This window comes from Vanellus vanellus (genome assembly GCF_965231255.1).
Source record: "Vanellus vanellus genome assembly, chromosome: 9".
NCBI lineage: Eukaryota > Metazoa > Chordata > Aves > Charadriiformes > Charadriidae > Vanellus > Vanellus vanellus.
Genome location: NC_138914.1, coordinates 11484378 through 11503136, shown reverse-complemented (window position 1 = coordinate 11503136; position 18759 = coordinate 11484378). Strand labels below are relative to the sequence as shown.

Sequence of the window (18759 nt, the reverse complement as noted above, 5' to 3'; positions counted from 1 at the left end):
AACTAGTAACTGCTGGGCATGTGACTCGAAATAAAGCCAGGGGTAGGGATACTGCACGTAGAAAAATTTGCTTTCAATCCATTTGGTCCAATAAGAGAGGGGGGCTTGTTTTTTCTTTGGGGGGCGGGGGGGATTCCCCTCCCCAGTGGATGGAGGGGATTTTATATATGTGGGCTTTGCATAACCCAAGCGTGTCCAGGTGAGATTCTGGTCTCCCTCTTGCATCCAGTACTTTATATCCAGTTGTGAGCTAAAATCCCTATGACAGAGGAGTCAGAATGGGCACAGGCTGTCAATGGGAAGGTTACGGCAGCAACTTGCTAGTCATTTGTAAACTGAGCATATCTGATTCTGAGTTGATGCGTCAAGCTCATCACCGCTCACTTGGCTTCAGGGAGGTTATACTTGTAGAGGACTTACCCCACGGACAGAGAATAACTGTACCTTCATAGGTAGTTCCTACAAACCTGCTTTGCTGACTCAGGGCAAATAATTGCCAATGCAACCACCAGTACACACAGAAAAATATTTAGGGTCATTACTAACATTCATTTCAGAGCTTTGGTGTATCTAAGCCTAACTGAACTCAACACGCCTCTCTAGCAAAGAATTGAAAGAGTTGTCTTTTAGCAGTCCAGAACCGTGGTTTTGCCAATGAATGGATGACATCTTAGACAAAAAGACATTATGTCCTCGACAAAAGGCAGAGCAGAAGTCAGCATTTACCCCAGAAACCCGGAGAGTTCACTTACTTCCTATTCCGACTATGTGGAAACAGTGTATATGGTAAGCCATGTGTTGATAATTACTGGCAAACCCAGCTTTTAATAGCAGTTGTTCCACCATAGCAATGGGACCAAGGATGTGGTTTCTAGCCTCTTCTACTGCTTTCTTCATCTTGTGGTGACATTTTGGACCAAATACTGCTTTGATCTTTACTTGCAGGCACTTTCAAAATTGTAAGAAACTTTTAGGCAATAAATAGGGGCTCTTTGGCCCTTTAAGTATGTTGGCAGTAATTAAGTTGCATCATCTAATTAGTAGCTTGCAACAGATGCAAAGAAAAGAAACTAGCAGGATGTCTAGGCAAAAAGGTTCTGACCTTTTTTTTTCTTTTTTCTTTTTTTTTTTTTTTTCCAAAACCCTATTAAAGACAGTGTCAAATATTCTTCTCTCTTTCTCTGTCCTGGCACTGACTAGGGACGTAGAGTGAAAGAGGGAGGCAGCAGGAAGGTAATCCACTTGTTGTTAGCTGAATGCTGCCACAATGACTAGACTAAAACCTGGGCATACACTCGATGCTGTTTCTGGAAATCATTAAGCAAGGTATCCTTTGCCTGCTTTCTAAGTATTATTAGCTTGGATCATCCTTTATGCTGTATATACCTTATGGAGACAAATTATGAGTTCGGTTCAAATATGAACACAGCAGAGGTTCCTTAAGTGCTGCACTTGTTCATACCATTCTTTAGACTGATAGTATGTTGAAACCTACTTCCCAAATAAACCAGTTTACTCCAGGGAAGCTAACTCAGGCTGGCTGGTGACAGTGTGTTACAATCCTGTGATTAATGATAAGCCACCCAGTCTCTTTCTCCAGAAGCTGCATTTTGCAATACTGAAATCCAGTTTTAGAAGAAGTTCCCTGTCCCTGAAGGGATACATGAGAATGAAGGAGGTGCTCAGGAGCTGGGATGGGGGAATCTGGATGTCCTCACTGGCCACATCAAACTTGCTTTGCCCTGGGGATGGGTCCACTCACAGGAGTCTCCCACTGGCCTGCTCCCTCCCATATGATTAGCATGGGGGGAATCACTGGGGCACTAAAACTGCACATCATCTGAACCCTACACAAATGCTCACGGCTTCAGGGAGACGCTGAATTGCTCTTGACTGATTGACAAATTTCTAGCACACTTACACTGTCTGAGCAGGTTCAGTTGCAAGGCAGAAATATGTTGTAAGTCTGTCCCAACACACATGATCACACCTTATAGACACTGTGATGGATCTACTGCACTGGCATTTGAAGGGACATTGCCAGCACATCTTAACAGCCCAACCAGCTGCATTTCAGATATATAAAGAGCCACTTGATGGAGAGGATGGATTCTCCACAGGTATCATAAAGCATTAACTGAGAGCTCCAGGGATACATTAATATAAATACCTTAGAGGAAAGAGCACTCCCCTTCTCCCCTCATGATCACTGCTGACCGTGAAGCAGAAGGCAAGTGAGATTTATGAGCCTTTCTTTAGGATGCATCACTTGATGTACAGATTCATTGAAAGCAAACTGCAGGCAGTCTGATGGTACAGAGGACTTACATCACCTAGTGGAAGTGACAGGCCTTAAGGTTAGATTTCCACCAACTCTGCTTTTCTCTTTATTTTTATTTGAGGCAGTTGGGGACTCTAAAGGAGGAAACAAGACATCACTTGTGTGTGTGGCCAGGAGATAAGCATACAGCCAAGGGCATTTGTGTTGTTATGCAAACAAAAATACATGGTTTTCCTAGGCCTTTATTATACCAACCTTGGCTGGGTATTTTTGCCACTGTTAAATCCCCCAGTTAAAGTCGTAGATCTCACTGATGATGACTGAATAACTTCCAAAAATCCTAAGGTATTGATGTGAACATTGCTGAGAAATGGGGTAAATTGGCAAGGTCATTTGAAGGATAAGTGTGGAATTAAAAGAAAGGCAAGTATCCCTTTGAGAATTGCACATTCAAGCTAGACAAAATACAATACTTGTCAGTCTGTGAATCGTGTTCTGTGAGCTCTCACACCTGTTGTGTATCTCCACAGTGCTCCCTCACTTCCCATGCACATACCATCTGTGCTCAGACTTGTCTTAGCCTGTGCTGTGGAGGGATGACAGGTAGTAGAGACTTGTGTCTTGACTTTATTAACGAAGGAGCTAGCGCTATTACAACGATCAGTTCAGCTTCCCTCTCCTTGACAGCTTCATCCTCCACTCAGTGCACAGATCCTTTTCCTTTGAGGTCAAATGTAAACACCACTATAGGGGCAGGATAACCAGAGAGTCTGTAGACTCCACAACACCTTTTACCTGGTGTAGCAATACGTGGTCACAGGTGAAGGTACATAGATAACTAGTAGAATGCATCTATACAGCTTCTCCCTACTCCGTACCTATCAGCAGCTTTGCTAATTAGAACGTAACTGGTGCTAAATAAAATACTTTTGTTGCACTGCCTCCTCCTGCATTTATTCAGTCGATTTAAGGTTAGACTGTCCCAGAAGGCCCATTGCTTACTTTGTTGTGCTGGCTCACTCTTGGAATGATTACAGAAAATTGCTGGAGGAGCAGCAGATAATGTGTCTGCAATCTGCTCTCATTCAGCCATATCATTGCTACAAGGAAGAGAATTAGTTGGGGATTACCATGTCTATTGAGATACTACCAACTCTGGGACTATTTCTCTCCTTATTCTCCACACCTGTGCTTTTCTTAGCATCTTCCATTGCAGTGCTTTTAATGAGCTAAAGAAAAATATCATTTAGCAGGAAAAAAGAGACACAAAGGTTTGAACATTTATGACATATATAGAGAATCATAGAATCATAGAATTGCTGAGGTTGGAAGGGACCTTTAAGATCATCAAGTCCAACCATTAACCTACCCTGCCAAAAACCACTTCTAAATCATGTCCCTAAGTACCACATCTACCTTTTTTTAAACACCTCCAGGGATGGTGAATCCACCACCTCCCTGGGCAGCCTATTCCAATGTTTCCAATGTTTAATAACCCTTTCAGTGAAAAAGTGTTTCCTAATATTCAATCTAAACCTCCCCTGACATAACTTAAACCCATTTCCTCTTGTCCTAGCACTTGTGCCGAGTACAGGGGGATGATCACTTCCCTAGTCCTGCTCACCACACTATTCCTGATACAGGCCAGGATGCTGTTGGCCTTCTTGGCCACCTGGGCACACTGCTGGCTTATATTCAGCCAGCTGTCCACCAACAGCCTCAGGTCCTTTTCTGCCGGGCAGCTTGCAAGCCACTCCGCCCCAGTCCTGTAGTGCTGCATGGGGTTGTTGTGACCCAAGTGCAGGACCCGGCACTTGGCCTTGTTGAACCTCATACCATTGGCCTTGGCCCATTGGTCCAGCCTGTCCATATCCCTCTGCAGAGCCAACCTACCCTCAAGCAGATCAACACGCCTGCCTAGTTTAGTGTCATCTGCGAACTTAATGAGGGTGCATTCAATCCCCTCATCCAAAGATATTAAAGAGAACTGGCCCCAGCACCGAGCCCTGGGGGACACCACTTGTGACTGGACACCAACTGGATTTAACTCCATTCACCACTACTCTCTGGGCACAGCCATCCAGCCAGTTTTTTACCCAGCGAAGAGTACACCTGTCCAGGCCATGAGCAGCCAGTTTCTCCAGGAGAATGCTGTGGGAAAAGGTGTCAAAAGCTTTGCAAAAATCCAGGTAGATAACATCCACAGCTTTTTCCTCATCCACTAAGCGGGTCACCTTATCATAGAAGGAGATCAGGTTTGTCAGGCATGACCTGCCTTTAACAAACCCATGCTGGCTGGGCCTGATCACCCTATTCTCCTGCATGTGCTGTGTAATGGCACTGAGGATGATCTGTTCCATGACCTTCCCAGGTACCGAGGTACAGACTGACTCGCCTGTAGTTTCCTGGATCCTCCTTCCGGCCCTTCTTGTGGATGGGTGTCACATTTGCCAACCTCCAGTCAGCTGGGACCTCCCCAGTTATCCAGGACTGCTCATAAATGATGCAAAGTGTCCTGGTGAGCACTTCCGCTAGCTCCTTCAGTACCTTTGGGTGGATCCCATCTGGCCCCATAGATTTGTGCACCTCCAGGTGCTGAAGCAGGTCCCTCAGCATTTCCCTTTGGATTACAGGGGCTTCATTCTGCTCCCCATCCTTGTCTTCTAGCTCAGGGGTCTGGGTACTTTGGGTCCTACTGCTGAAGACTGAGGCAAAGGCGGCATTAAGTACCTCAGCCTTTTCCTCATCCTTGGTCACTATGTTACCGGCCCCATCTACTAGAGGACAGAGATTATCCTCAGTCGTCTTTTTATTGCTAATATATTTATAGAAACTTTTTTTGTTGTCCTTGACAACAGAAGCCAGGTTTAGTTCTAACTGGGCTTTGGCCCTCCTGATTTTTTCCCTACATAGCTTTACTACCTCTTTGTAGTCCTCCTGAGTGGCCTGCCCTTCCTTCCAGAGGCCATTAATCCTCTTTTTTTTCCCTAAGTCGCAACACTAGCTCCCTGTTTAGCCAGGCTGGTCTTTTTCCCCGACGGCTTGTCTTTCGGTACACAGGGATGGCCTGCTCCTGTGCCTTTAAGACTTCCTTCTTGAAAAACATCCAGGCTTCCTGGGCTCCTTTGCCCTGGAGGACTGCCTCCCAGGGGACTTTGTCAACCAGGCTCTTGAAAAGCCCAAAGTCCACCCTCTGGAAGTCCAAGGTAGTAGTTCTGCTGACCCTCCTCCTTGCTTCTCCCAGAATCGAAAACTCTATCATTTCATGATCGCTGTTCCCAAGACAGCCTCCAACTCCCCCACAAGACCTTCCCTGTTTACAAACAACAGACCCAGCAGGGCACCTTCCCTAGTTGGCTCTCTCACCAGCTGTGTCAGGAAGTTATCCCCAGTACATTCCAGGAACCTTCTAGACTGTTCCCTCCCTGCTGTACTGTATTCCCAGCAGATGTCTGGCAAATTGAAGTTCCCCATGAAGACAAGAGCTCGCGATCTTGAGACTTCTCCCAGCCGTTTATAGAATATTTCATCTGCCTCCTCATCCTGGTTGGGCGGTCTATAACAGACTCCTACTATGATATCTGCCTTGTTAGCTCTCCTCCTGATTCTTACCCATAAACACTCAACCCCATTATCTCCATCATTTAGTTCAAAGCATTCATAACACTCCCCGACATACAGGGCCACACCCCCGCCTCTCCTTGCTTGCCTATCCTTCCTGAAGAGCCTATAGCCATCCATGGCATCACTATAGCTATGTGATGTTTTTATGACAGGTCTTTAAAGACACTGGGCTTTAAGGAGGAATAAGAGGGAAAATGAAGGTAAGATATCCTTTTGTGACAGATCTACTTATTTATCCACATTCTCAGAGCCATTAGAGGGGCGTTTTCTTTGGAGGAGTCTGACAATAATCTTGGTGAAAGAACAAATAAAACTCTGCTGTTGGTCATTGTGGGCTTTTTTCCTTGCAATTCAGCACAACAAAATAGTAGTTGCTTCCAAGAACCCATCTTCTTGACTTGTGTCTAATTCATGCTGATTATCCATAATGATCAGGAAGGGCTTTTTTATACACTGTGTATACTTTTGCTGCCCTCAAAAGTAGGAGGGTTTCTTGGGGCACTGGCTTTCTAGACTTCATGGATTCACAGGCAAACCCTTCATCCCCAATGCTGTGGGGATGACAACACCAAGACATTTTGCCTTTCTTTATTGAGCAGTAGGGAACAACCAGGTGGCAACTGAGCTGAGAAATGTTGCAGTGCTGATGGCTCAAGCTACTGTAGGTTCAGTGCAGCAGCTGGTACCAGTTCTGAACAGGCTGTTTGAGAAAAGACAGAAGGTAAGTTCCTAATCAGCTGTCATGGAGTAGCATTGTCCTGCTCGATCTGGATTCAAGGGAAGAAGCAAATGAAAGAGCAAGAGACTGGGTCAACAACTACCAATTTGTTGTGTCCTGGGTTTATAATACAAGAAGCAGAGTTTGTAACTCAGACCACTGAGACTTGCTGGTGAGGTGCATAACTACAATCTTTTACTGATCATGTCTGCAGCTGTACCTGTTCACACTTCACTCTTCCTTCCATCAAACTCCTCTACTTGTTCCTGCCCAGTCAAGGTGGCAATCACTATGAAATCTGGCCTGTATCCTCAGTTGCAATGACCTAATCACAGGTTTAGAGGTAGTTTCCTACATTCCTCTCTGTCTGTGATTTTTTTCATCTTTTCTAGACCCATTTCATTGTGAAATACGAGAAATTGCTTGGGTTTTCTTATCAGGAACTGCTCAGCCCCTCCTTCAACAGAAACCAAAGTGTACTTCCTCTGAAACTCAGCCTTACTTTGTATCTTATGACTGTTAATGAGTTCTTAGCCTTAACCAGACTTCCTAGTCATGCTACTGACATTTGCAGAAGACACTTGGTCATGAAGATGGTATGCTGGAGACATCTCATGGGGTCTGTCCAACTTTCTGATTGAGAAAAATCTCATGATCAACAATGCCTACATGCTTTCCTAACAAAGCTGCAACCCCTGCTGCTCACTCTTCCAAGGAGGGAGGGAGAGAGGGCAGAGTCAGGGAAATGACAGGAGAAAGAATAAAAGCAAAAAATAAAAAATCATTCTGTGGAAAGAATAAAACCAAAATCAGATGCCTGAAAAAAATGTATGCCCATTGGCACATGGGTTACATGCAAGCTTGTAACAGAAGGACTGTGCAAGTAAGGAGAGAGACTGGCTAAACTATTAATAAGCCTCCTGAGCTGCTCCTGTACCTGCCTTGCTCTTGCTTTCACGTGTGCTGGGGCTCCTTTGCTGTTGTAGCTAGGCAGGGTTTCAGAAGTGCTGTGATGCCACCCACACTGAAAAACTGAAGACACTAATAATAAACAAGAAAAGACATTGGTGAGGAACAGTGCTGCTGCTTGGCCCTTCGCCTAGCCATGGCAAATGCACCAGGCAGCTTGTGAGAGCTCTTTGACTCTGTACATGAGGGAAAGCTGGTGGCATAAAAGAAAGGCTGGCAGCCGCACCTGCATGGGAGACACAGAGCCCTGTTTGCAGCTTGGAAGTGAATGCAGATATGTAGGGAGTTTCCTTTCCTAAAGGAAATATGAGTCTGGTCAGTGGCCTTGGCAGTCTCTCTCTTCATTGCCCTCCCAGTTACATTAACCTGTCTTTGCCCAGCCTCCTGTCACTCTAGCATTGGCTTTGAAGCTTTGGATTTGTTCACATCTGGGATCCCCAACTGGGAGATCAAAGAAAAATAAAGAGATAAGGCAGAGCTGCAAAAGCAAATGAGTAATGTTTCAGAAGAAATGAAAACTAAAGAAATCATAAGCCAGACCCACATTACAGACTGACCTGGGCGGCCAAGCTGTCTACTGGAACACACGGAGATGTCAGATTTTGTTTCTCAAGACAACAGACTTACCCTGTTGGCTGAACGCTGGAACCTACCTAACTGTAAAAGGCTTAGGGCCACTATGGTGTATAAGCTGTATATAAGATCCCAGAATAATACTGCGGCCAAAAATACTAATCTGATCCTTGAATGTAAAAACACAGTAAAGTCAGGTAGGAATAGATGGGTGTTACCACTGGTGTACTTGGCACTTCCTTTGCCAGTGCTGGAATATTGAGTCTTGTGTTGCAGGACCAAGAAGACTACTAAAACTGGCTGGTGGTAAAAACTGGTCCTACAATGGTTAGTAAATTGGATAATGTTAATGGATAATTGGATGAAGTTCAGAGATTTTAGAATGATTAAATGATAGGAGGCATGACATGGTAAGACACCAAGATCTTCACCTATTTCATATAAGACAAAATGAAGGGACAATCTGAATACAGAATGTGAGTATCCACACAGTAACAAAATTTGCAAGACTACCTGCAATTCCACAGGCAAAGGTTTAACAAGATCCAGTATCTGGAATTTGGAGGTAGGCATATTCAGATCAGCAATAAAAGACATATTTCTAAGACAAAGGGCAAGCACCACCTGGAGAACCTACCTCTAGTCATGCTTTGTGGAGGTTTTGAAATCACTGGCAATTTTAATTACTTTTTTTTTTTTCTAAAAGGAAGTGCTGGGAAGCCACTGGCCTGTATTACACACCAGATCCAGTACTCTTATCGCATGGCTTTCTCTGGATTTCTGGAGTAGAATTCAGATTCCCTTGAAACAACCCAAGGATTCTGGGTTCTGTGTACCTGGTGCTCTAATTTATGCGATTGGTATTATAATTATACTTTTCTCATCCTTTTGATTTTTTTCCCAGAAAACCCATTGTTAAACTATCTAACTTCCATTTAATGAGCACTGAGATGATAGTATGATTTTATTATATCCGTTTTGAGGATTGACTAGGGAGGATCATCGCAGTTCTGGTTGCAACTAAGTATGAACTTTCTGCTCCAAACTAAGCCAGAACATTGATCCTGTGGGGAAACTTGAACAAGTTCAGTTAACTTCCCACTGCTCCTTTCAGACATTTCTACTTGTTTCAATTGTTGCTGTTGAACCTGGCAGCAAAAAAAAACAAATCTTGAGAAATCTTGCTTTCCAAGCCTAGCAGATCTGCAGGGATTCCCTGCCCCCTGACTGGTTATCTCTGGGCAATGTGTGGATTCATTATGTCTGAGCAATAGCCAGTGTCTGGGAATAACGCCAGTGTCTGGGAATACCACCAGTGAGCTAGTCTCTTCTTTCTCTCTGCAGTGCCTACACTGAGCCCTACAAGGTGTGCCCAGTATCTGTGATTCCGATGGAGGTCGTCACATCAGATGAAGAACAGAAGAGTTCAGAAGACGATGAGAGCAGCCCAGGTGATTCCAGCCTCATCAACAAGGTAAAAGAGCTGAAAATGGGGAATGCGTGAAACCTAGAGAGGGAGAAACAATATGCAGAAGAGCCTGGATTCTCAACTCTCTTTGCTCTTTGCCTGCTGCTCATTTAGAAATGTCAGAGTCATCAATCCTTTACTCCCCCAGTGCACTAGCAACAATTTACCCCTATAGCATGTGGCAAAGCCAAAGAACTGGAGTCCTAAGATGGACCGTGGAGGCAACATAGCCAGCAGGAAAGGCCTGACTTGCATGTCAGGAAAAATGTCTCACTTAGAAGAAGGATTTAGCTACAGTCTTATAGATTTTAAAACTACATTGAATAAAACGATGACAAATACATTATTGGGACCGGTTTTGCATTGGCTGGAGTAAATTGGAGATGGAGTAAATTATCTAATAGATCTCTGCCATGTCAAAATTCTTCCATCGTGGGAAAATACACTCACGTTTGGGTTTATTTTACTGACTTCTGATGAACAAAATGGCTCTTAAATTATGGAGAAGACTGTGGAAATGTGACCACAGCTTAAAACCATACAAGGCTGTTTTAACCTCTGGTAAGCTGATTAACAGTGCAGTTGTTGAAGAAACGGCATCGAGCTGCTTTAGGCACTAATTTATCTTTGTTTTTCACGGAATTTCTTTGTGTGTGTGTTCTTAAAACCTAATATGAGCCTAACAATCTAATGTTGTGTCTCTTTAGTATAAGCAACCGTTGCATTGCCCATTTGGTATGCATGCAACAAATGGGTATGTTGTTCTGAAGTCTTCCAGTTTGAGCCCCAGGAACTAAGGCTGCATGGGAAAATAGCAAATCCTAATTTCCTACACCTCTCTCTGCCATTCATTTTGACCTGGTGTTTCAGTGTCTGCACAGCTAAGTGGCTTCCTGATTGCAGATGGCTCGCCTCTGGTCATGGGCATGTGTTAGAGAGTGCAAAAGTCTGTGCAGATGCCCCTCCAAAACTGAATGATGGCTGAGTAAGGGTCACCTCTGTCAAGGAGAAGCATAAGCATATTGATTCTAAGAAGATCGTATCTCTTCGAGCATTTCCAGAATGTAAAACTTTGTTTAGGGGCTGGTGTAGAGACAGTGGAGCAGAATTTTCCCCCTACCAGGACACCAGTTATTGAGAAACAGAAAAAGAAATGGCAAGTGGAGTGACAGTGAAGGGCAAATGAAATTGCTGTTGCTCTAATCTCCAAGTGAGCATAGGTTCCTTTGATTTCCCTGTATGCTGTATCACTTTTAGGTCTCCCCTGCAGGGTGCTGAGCTGCTTCTGGTACCAGAAAAGACTGGTTTGTTCTCCTTGCTGATATGAAACAAATGAAACAGTTGCAAGTAACTTTATCTTTCTTCCTGTGAGATTCATGAAATTTTTGTTGTTGTTTGTTTTCACACTGTTTTGGAAAGGGAAAAGCCTTTAAATTTCTGACATTACCTGTTAAATGAAAAATATTTTTCCTTTCAGTTCTATTAGTTAGCTGACAAACCACTAGCATTTATAGAGCATACGCTAGTGTGTTATCTAAGCTGGTCAGGTTTCTCAGCATCTCTTAGTTGTGATGCCAGTGGAGAAGTGACAACAAAATTGTGACTTGAGCTCACAAGGGAAATGCATGTAATCACTATGCACTTGGAAGCAAATTCAAGGCTGCTAAACCCATTTTTATTGCCATTTTGTAGGGTTTTATTCATGACACTAAGAAATGATGGTTTTCTAAATGTCTGCCTTATTGCATCTCATGCATTTTAATTGTTCTGTTGTGCTGGGGTAACCACACTGTGTAGCTGTCACAGAAGGTGGCAGCTCTTAGGGAAAAAGCACGTGCTTCAAAGTCTAACTGGAGGTATCCCTCCTGCTCTTCAGGTGAATACAAAGTAAATGTCTGCACATGCCTGATAGAGAACATCAGAACAGGTCTGGTTGGTTGGTTGGCCTTTGCTTCCCAAGCTAATTGTCAGCAAGGATCATTGTACATAGGACCAGACTTCCACAAGCTCCTGGGGACCTGTCTTAAAACAGCTCCGTCTGAGTACAGGCCATATTTCCAAGCTGGCTGATGAAGTAGTGTGCATGGGTATTTAACCTGCCCAGAAGCAGGCCAGGAATGTAGACATAATCTGGTCTGCCTGTTATAATTCTGGCTGTAGGAAGATTAGCCGGTCTGCAATCTACTGGGCTCTAGCTACAGACTCTAAAAAGAGGAGCAGCAGTAATTTCATCCCTGGATAAACATTTTCTTAGAAGCCAAGTCAGGGGACTGTGCTTGTATGTGGGACCAAGAAGAGATCTAGAGGTGAGAAGTGGCACTGAGACACCTTTGAATGTCTTTGTTCTTGTAGCCTCACTAGGGCAGGGATCACTTTGGACAGACTAAGGTGGTCCTGGGAACCATCCTGTCAAACCCTGTGTGTCCCAGCTGTCCCCAAGACCCAGTCTGTTATAGGACACCTGATCTGAGTAGTCAAAGGCCACCTAGCATCAGGACTCTCTTGCCACTCTGCAACAGCCTCAGCATCACTGCTGGAGGCTGTGTGAATCAATAATCAAAAGATGTCCAGGGAAGACCCGATTTCCTAGGGAAAACAGTCAGTGCAGGGTTCTGACATGAAGGATGCAATATATTTAACTGTTGTCTTTCGCCCATGCCAGCCACAGAATAATAGCAATATGGGAGTCTTCCAAGGTCTCATGCAGTGCACGCTGCAGATTCTCTGTCACAGACAAGGGCTTCCAGTATGCTGTAATTAAGACTCAACAGGATAAATTCCATCTGTCCACAGCTCTTGTCCCAGAAAGCACTGGTGTCTTTACAGAGGATTGACAGAGGACTGTTTTTCCTACCCTACTGCTCCCGCCTCCTTTTATTGTCTTCTCACGCAAATCTTCTGGGTGCCAAGGGAACGTTAGCTGCCCTGTCAAAACCTGTCTCTATAATGACAAAGCGCAAAGAGCTTGTCCAGCTCCCTGATGAAGTGATGTATCCCTTGGAGCAAAATCCTCAGGACAACACCGAGTGGCACACAACATGAAAGAGTTCAGAAGCACTGTCACTTGGGGAGAATTGGCAGAGACATGTTGGTCTGGAAGCCAAAAATAGTACCACGGATTTCAAAATGAGCTAATCTTGTTAGAACAACTGTTTGGGGCTGGTCTGCTAAGAGCTGAATTTGGATTTTAAAAAACACATACACACGCAGAGAAAAAGAACCTTCTGTGTTTTGTTGCATTGATTTCTGGTTTTCACCTCCTCAGGGAAACTTAGTTTACATAAAGGCATGAAACAGCCGAGATGATAAAATCTCCTCCCTGTGTTCAGATATATGATTTTCATTTGCATTGAGGTGGATTCTTCCTGCTGCCTTTCACCATCATGAATGAATTCCTGTACCAAAATGCAAGCAGCATGCTTTGTTTTTTCTAACCTGCTTTCTCCTAGCCTGCTTGCTGGAGAATCTCAAGACTTCCAGTTTGCAGCAGAATTTTTTCCTCTGATGTTTCCTTTTAAGACTCATTTTTATAAGTAGATCTAATTAAAAAACTTAGCTTTGTACACAGATTTCCTGGTATTGTTTCAACAGCTTGTCTCCTTTGAATCCCTGCTCTCCTGGGGACCAGATTCACACAAGTGTGAAGAAATTTTTAGGGCCTGCTGGAACCCCTGTTCTGTAAACAATTTAAATCATAGCCAATAATATATATTGAGGTATTTTTTAAATTATCAGCTTTATTTTAAAGAGCAAACAAAGAGGGGCTTTCATCTCTATTGTGTTCCAGGATTTTTTATTACTAAAAACCTATTTGCAATGGAGAAGGTATAAAAAAGTAAAACAGGAGGTGGGTTTCAGATTTTTGCCTTTATTCCACTGGGAGGTTCTTCAGACCCTGAGAAGCTGAGCATTTGTCATCAGAAGTCACCTGGTGGGTTTGATTCTTCTGTATAAGACTAACAATGAAAATTTATTCTTTCTGGTTAAATAAGCACTTTATTTCCTCCTCTTCAGTCTGCTGGCATATGATAACAACCTAGAGAACTCAGAGGCAGGGAATGCTGTAAGTTTTCTTAACCTTTGTGATTCTACTTGGTTATATTATAAAAAGCAATATGTCCTTCATTTACACTACTGATGGAGATTCACTCCTTTTTTTCCTCCTGCTAAGCTAATTTAGAAGAACTCCTGGACCATCTCTTATTCATGTGTCTTTTATATATGTTCATTTAATTAAATCCCTCCCGATTTATCAGAAGGTGACACGTGGCTTTTCTGTACTGGGCTCTCAAGGTTATATGATCACATCTGAGCTGTCTACAGAAAAAAAAAAAACCAAACAATTGGAATTAGGGATTCTAGTCAGGAACAAACACCTGTATGGCTTTAGTGTCAGAATATTCAATCAAGAGTCTTCAGACAGTTCCTTTCTTGTTGGTACTTTTAAGACTGGATCTTCTGGCCAGTTGATCCCTTTTGTCATTAACCTCCTACAACCTCCAATTGTTATGAAACTGAAGGAACCAATTCTTTTACCATACATAACCCTCCATCTGGCTGAAGATAAGAACCCAGGAGGGAGGAGTGATTTTTATGCTGGATCCGGAGAACAGAAAAAGACATCTGATACAGATCAGAGATCAAACTTGCAGGCAAGGCAGAAAGCTAAGTGCTAGCCTTTAGGTTCATTGTGGGAACATCAAGGCTTTCAAGGGATTCATTGAGATGACAGTATCAGGAATGCATCTGCCTTCCTACCACTACATTAGCATCTCTACTTGGGGAAGTAGATTAGGCTTGGGGAAGGGCAAACACCTGTGGGGCAAACCACAGCAGGGAGATGCAGCAGAGGCCCCATGGTGGTGTGGAAATTTTCTGAAGAAATACACAGAGATGAAGCACAGGTTTTGGGTTCTGTGGGGATAGGTAAGGGGCAGGAACCCATCTGCCAATTTAAGAATTCATTTTTCCAGTATCTTGCAGAAAGCCGTGCAAACAGTCCTGTAACAACACTATAAAACGCATTGCGTTGGACTGGGCTTCAAGAGCTATTTCCGTCATGCTGCTTGATCCAGACTGTCACACACATGCTAAAGGTATGCTGATCAAACAAAGTAACAGGCTTAAAAATAACACCAATAGTCAATAGAAGGCATTTAGACTGCAATCAATTGCATAATTTGCACCACAGTGGTAAGAGGCTGAGTAATCCTTTACAGGGTGCCTTTGGAAGGAGAAAGCAGTGGCTGGGTAAACGGGGTGCTGGGAATATTGTAGCAACATCAGTTATTTGAAGAACTCTGTTATAGTTAGGAATGACATATAGCAAACCCTACATTAAGCCACTAGGCAAAAGAACAATTAAAAAGGCTCTCATAAACCTGTCTGTAAACACAGGAGGGCGTTTGATATGAGGAACTGAAGGGAATCTCAGAACAATGAAGAAGAAAAGAATGTGATTAATCTAGATGAATACCTGTAAAAATTATAGTCTATAAAGCACTCAGGAAATAAATTAATACAAATCCTAGTACAAGTAATAAAGCCATAGCTGGAACATAAAGACATTTCTTTTATCCAGAACACAGATCTGCCTGCCAGTTATTTGTCTGCAAAATCTAAAAGTAAACCAATCTGCACGCAAATACTCTCAAGTTTAGTCTAAACCAGAAATATGGTACAAGGAACTGTATACAGCCAGCGTACGAGAGATGTGATCTTACCCTGTTGGCAAAATGTGGAAGTCTGTAGCGAGGTGAGTAGCATGTAACCAGAGCGAAATGGTATAAAAGAAAGGGAATTCAGACCAGATGTGGTTGGATTTTATGCCAATGAAAACCCAAAGCATTCTGGCTAGTCATTTAGTACTTTAGGTTTAATGTATCTAATCCTAGCCAGACTGGAGGGGTGCTCATTACCATTATATGGCGGTGTGCTGGGGGGTGGGCCATGATGAGGAACTCCATACAGAAAAGATCCCTAATGCTGATTTGAGGGAAGGCAGCACTGGGGGCAAGATGCTCCATCCTTCTCCCAGGTATCAAAATAAAAGGCAGTGGGTGAAAAGGGGGACAGCAACCCAGTACGGCAGATGGAGGGGATCTGCACCCCACACAAACAGGGAACACTAAGCTTAGCCACAAAGGTCTCACAACGAGCAGGGCAGCTACTGTCTCATGGCAGCACTACATAAAACTGCCTTTGCTGCTCCTTATCCATTTCCACTGCATGGGCTTGGTTTCCAGACTCCATTAATCATTCTGTTTTGCAAACCTTTAACCTTCACATATTAAAACACACACACAAAACTGAAACGTGTGCTGGAGTTGGGAATGACAGATTTGTGTGCCTCGAGGAAGCACCTAATTCAGACGCCTTTCAAGGGACAGCTCTTGATTTATATAATTACACAGATTCCCCAGGAGAGCTGCAATCTAGCTCTTCAAGGAAGGGGTCTCGGAGACAGGAGATGTGGACTGCTTTTCCTTCTCTCTCACTGACTCACAGAGCCAGCCTGAAAAAGTCACTTGTTCTTGTAATGCCTCAGTTTACTATTGGCACCACTGTGGCTTCAGTGTGAACTGCTACATAGTTCATAATAATTACAAAAGGGGCATTATGAAGTCACTCAGCTCAGAGGCTGAAGCCTGCAAACTGCTGTCAGCCTGTGATTGTGACAGCAGCGCTCTTGTGCTGGGTACCATCCAGCTACAATGCACCTACCCTGAGGAGTCTGTGAAATGAGACACACACATAGGAAAATGCACGAAGAGATGCAGTTTGTCCACGTCAGCACGGCAAGCCAGTGGCACACACAAGAATGGAGCTGCTGCTTCTATGTCTTCACTAGTTACCCTGCTTTTGAAATGCAATGGTTTACTCCCGGCGTACTCCGGATGAGTAGCTTGGACAGTACTAATGCTTCCTTTTAGGTGGACTGTTCTGTGATTGACTTGTGCTGCTCTTGGGCCATACATACATTCTGGCCCCATGGAGCCAGATTCACCCCCAGCCCCACAATTTTTTAAGCTGGATCAGGAGACCAATCTGGTTCTCATCAAGGTCCTGCAATAAGCTGGGTCAGCACAACTGGGATCTGGCACTGGGCTCAGAGAGGAGAGACTGGCACTGTCATCAAAGTACCATCTAAGCAAAGCACAGCCTGTCAGGGCTAGTGTGAGATGCCTTGGCATTGCTCAGAACAAAGCCAGAGCATATAAATGACTCAGTGTGGAGACTTCATCCCTACATTAATGGGATCATGACCACATAGAGAAGGGAATCCTGCAACAGTTAACTGCCACATGAGCAGACTCAGCATGGGCCATTAGCCACCTTTCTCCACTGTTCACTACTTGCCCCTTATCAGCCCAAATATTTGTTCTATCAGAAAGCACAAAAGGGACATGAAACCTAAAGTTTCTCAGTTTGAACTACCTAAGACTAGTACTTAAATTCAGCTGTGCTCACATGTGTGCTCTGTAAGGAGCTGCAGGCTTTTAGGTCTTTATTGTTCTAAACAAAAGCTTTCTGCTGGTAGTGTGCTTAATTATACGTTGGGAAACCTTGGCTTTTGGAGGAGAAACTCTGAGCAAGTTGCAAGTCATCTCTAGGTCTTAGTTTTCCACTACTAAACTTGGTATCCATTTGGAGGAGGGCTTTAGGGCTTACTTTATTAGCCAATGGAGAGATGATTGCACAGTATCACCTTTGCTTTACAAGTTATGCCCATCACCTGAGCTGTAGCAACTGTATGAGCTCCTAACATAGTTAAAGTGTTTTTGTGTTTGTGACCTTCCTGGCACCAGCATATTTTTCAGAATGGAGAGAATGGGTAGATGTTTCAGTTATATATTGCAATGTTCTATTGTATATTGCAAGCATTTTACTAAGCATTTGGTTTTGGGGAGGATGGGGTGATGAGGCTGTGAGACAAGAAGACTCAGTGAAGCAGAAAGCCAAGGGTCCCCAGATGGCTGCATGGCCTCCGTCTGCTAAGCAGAGGCATGCTGTGAAGCCTGGAGTGCAGCTTCTGAAGTGGGAACTGGGAAGGAACCATACCGCAGGGCTGGGCACAGGACTGGCTGCAGGGAGTAAAGATTACTAAAAAGGTGGCAGCTTGGCAGTGTTATAATAATTACTTGGACTTTGTTTCAGAAACTGGATGCTTGAGGGACCTGCACCCCCTCTATCCCCTATTCCCAGAAGTCTGTCTCCGGACACTGTCGTCAATCTCAGAGTTCATTTCCTGGTTAAACAAACAGCAATTAAATAACACAAGACAGGCAACGCCCATAGACACTGTCTCAAACTCACCCTAAGCAGGCCATGTGACACTGGGGTCCCTGTGTTTTGTCTTTTGGCTAAGACATATTAATCATAAGAGTGCGACAACGTGTGTATGCAGAGGGAAAGTGGGCCCGGCCTGCAGGGGAATGCACTCTGGTGGCGCTGCGCAGCCAGGCTTGTCCACAGAGGATGTGTTGGGCAGCCAACCTTGGGCCAGGTGACCCAGAAAGAAACGCATCCCCTTTCATCTGCTCTGCTATGCCTGTGTAGAGACAATGAGAGAGAATAGAAAACTCAGTGCCTCTAGTGTGTTCCTACAGCATTTGGGACAACCAGGAGAGGCACATCATTATCTTCAAGAGGTGTTCACAAAGTGGAACCAGGGGGAAAGAGGCAATCAAAAATCTGCTCCCAGCAGGAAAGTGAAGCTGAGGAAAAAATGTAAGATTTTTCTAGTGCACTCTATTAAACTGTAGTGTAGTTCTCCAAAAGTGAGTGATTCAAAGCATGCTCTTCGGCACCCATCAGCTAAAAGGAGTAAAGAACTAGGGGACAAACCCTCAGACTTCTGGTGCTAAAGGAGAGATGGATTAGACTCAGACTGAGGAATAGTTCGCTCTCTATATTTCCTTTGGCTCTTTCAATCTTCAGTTGCATCCCAGTAAAAGTACACAGAAATAAACTAAAGACGAAAAAAATGTCACTGTGATGCTGTTCATTTTCTATACATGAAGCCTCATTCATTTAACCCATCATCATCAGGGTTCAAGGACTTTTTCACTCGTATTCACTATTGATCAGATTGTAATCCTCCTTGGGGCCCATCGCCCCCAGGGT

At 43.9% G+C, this 18759-nt stretch overlaps 1 protein-coding gene across 2 annotated transcripts in view; it reads left to right on the top strand.

The window, feature by feature from the left end:
- Positions 1 to 18759, top strand: part of FGD5 (FYVE, RhoGEF and PH domain containing 5) — a 116240-nt gene that overhangs the window by 35051 nt on the left and 62430 nt on the right. For both annotated transcript variants that reach the window (XM_082487524.1, XM_082487523.1), the window contains exon 3: positions 9510 to 9639. In XM_082487524.1, coding sequence (XP_082343650.1) covers positions 9510 to 9639 — 130 coding nt within the window. The remainder of the gene's footprint in view (positions 1 to 9509; positions 9640 to 18759) is intronic.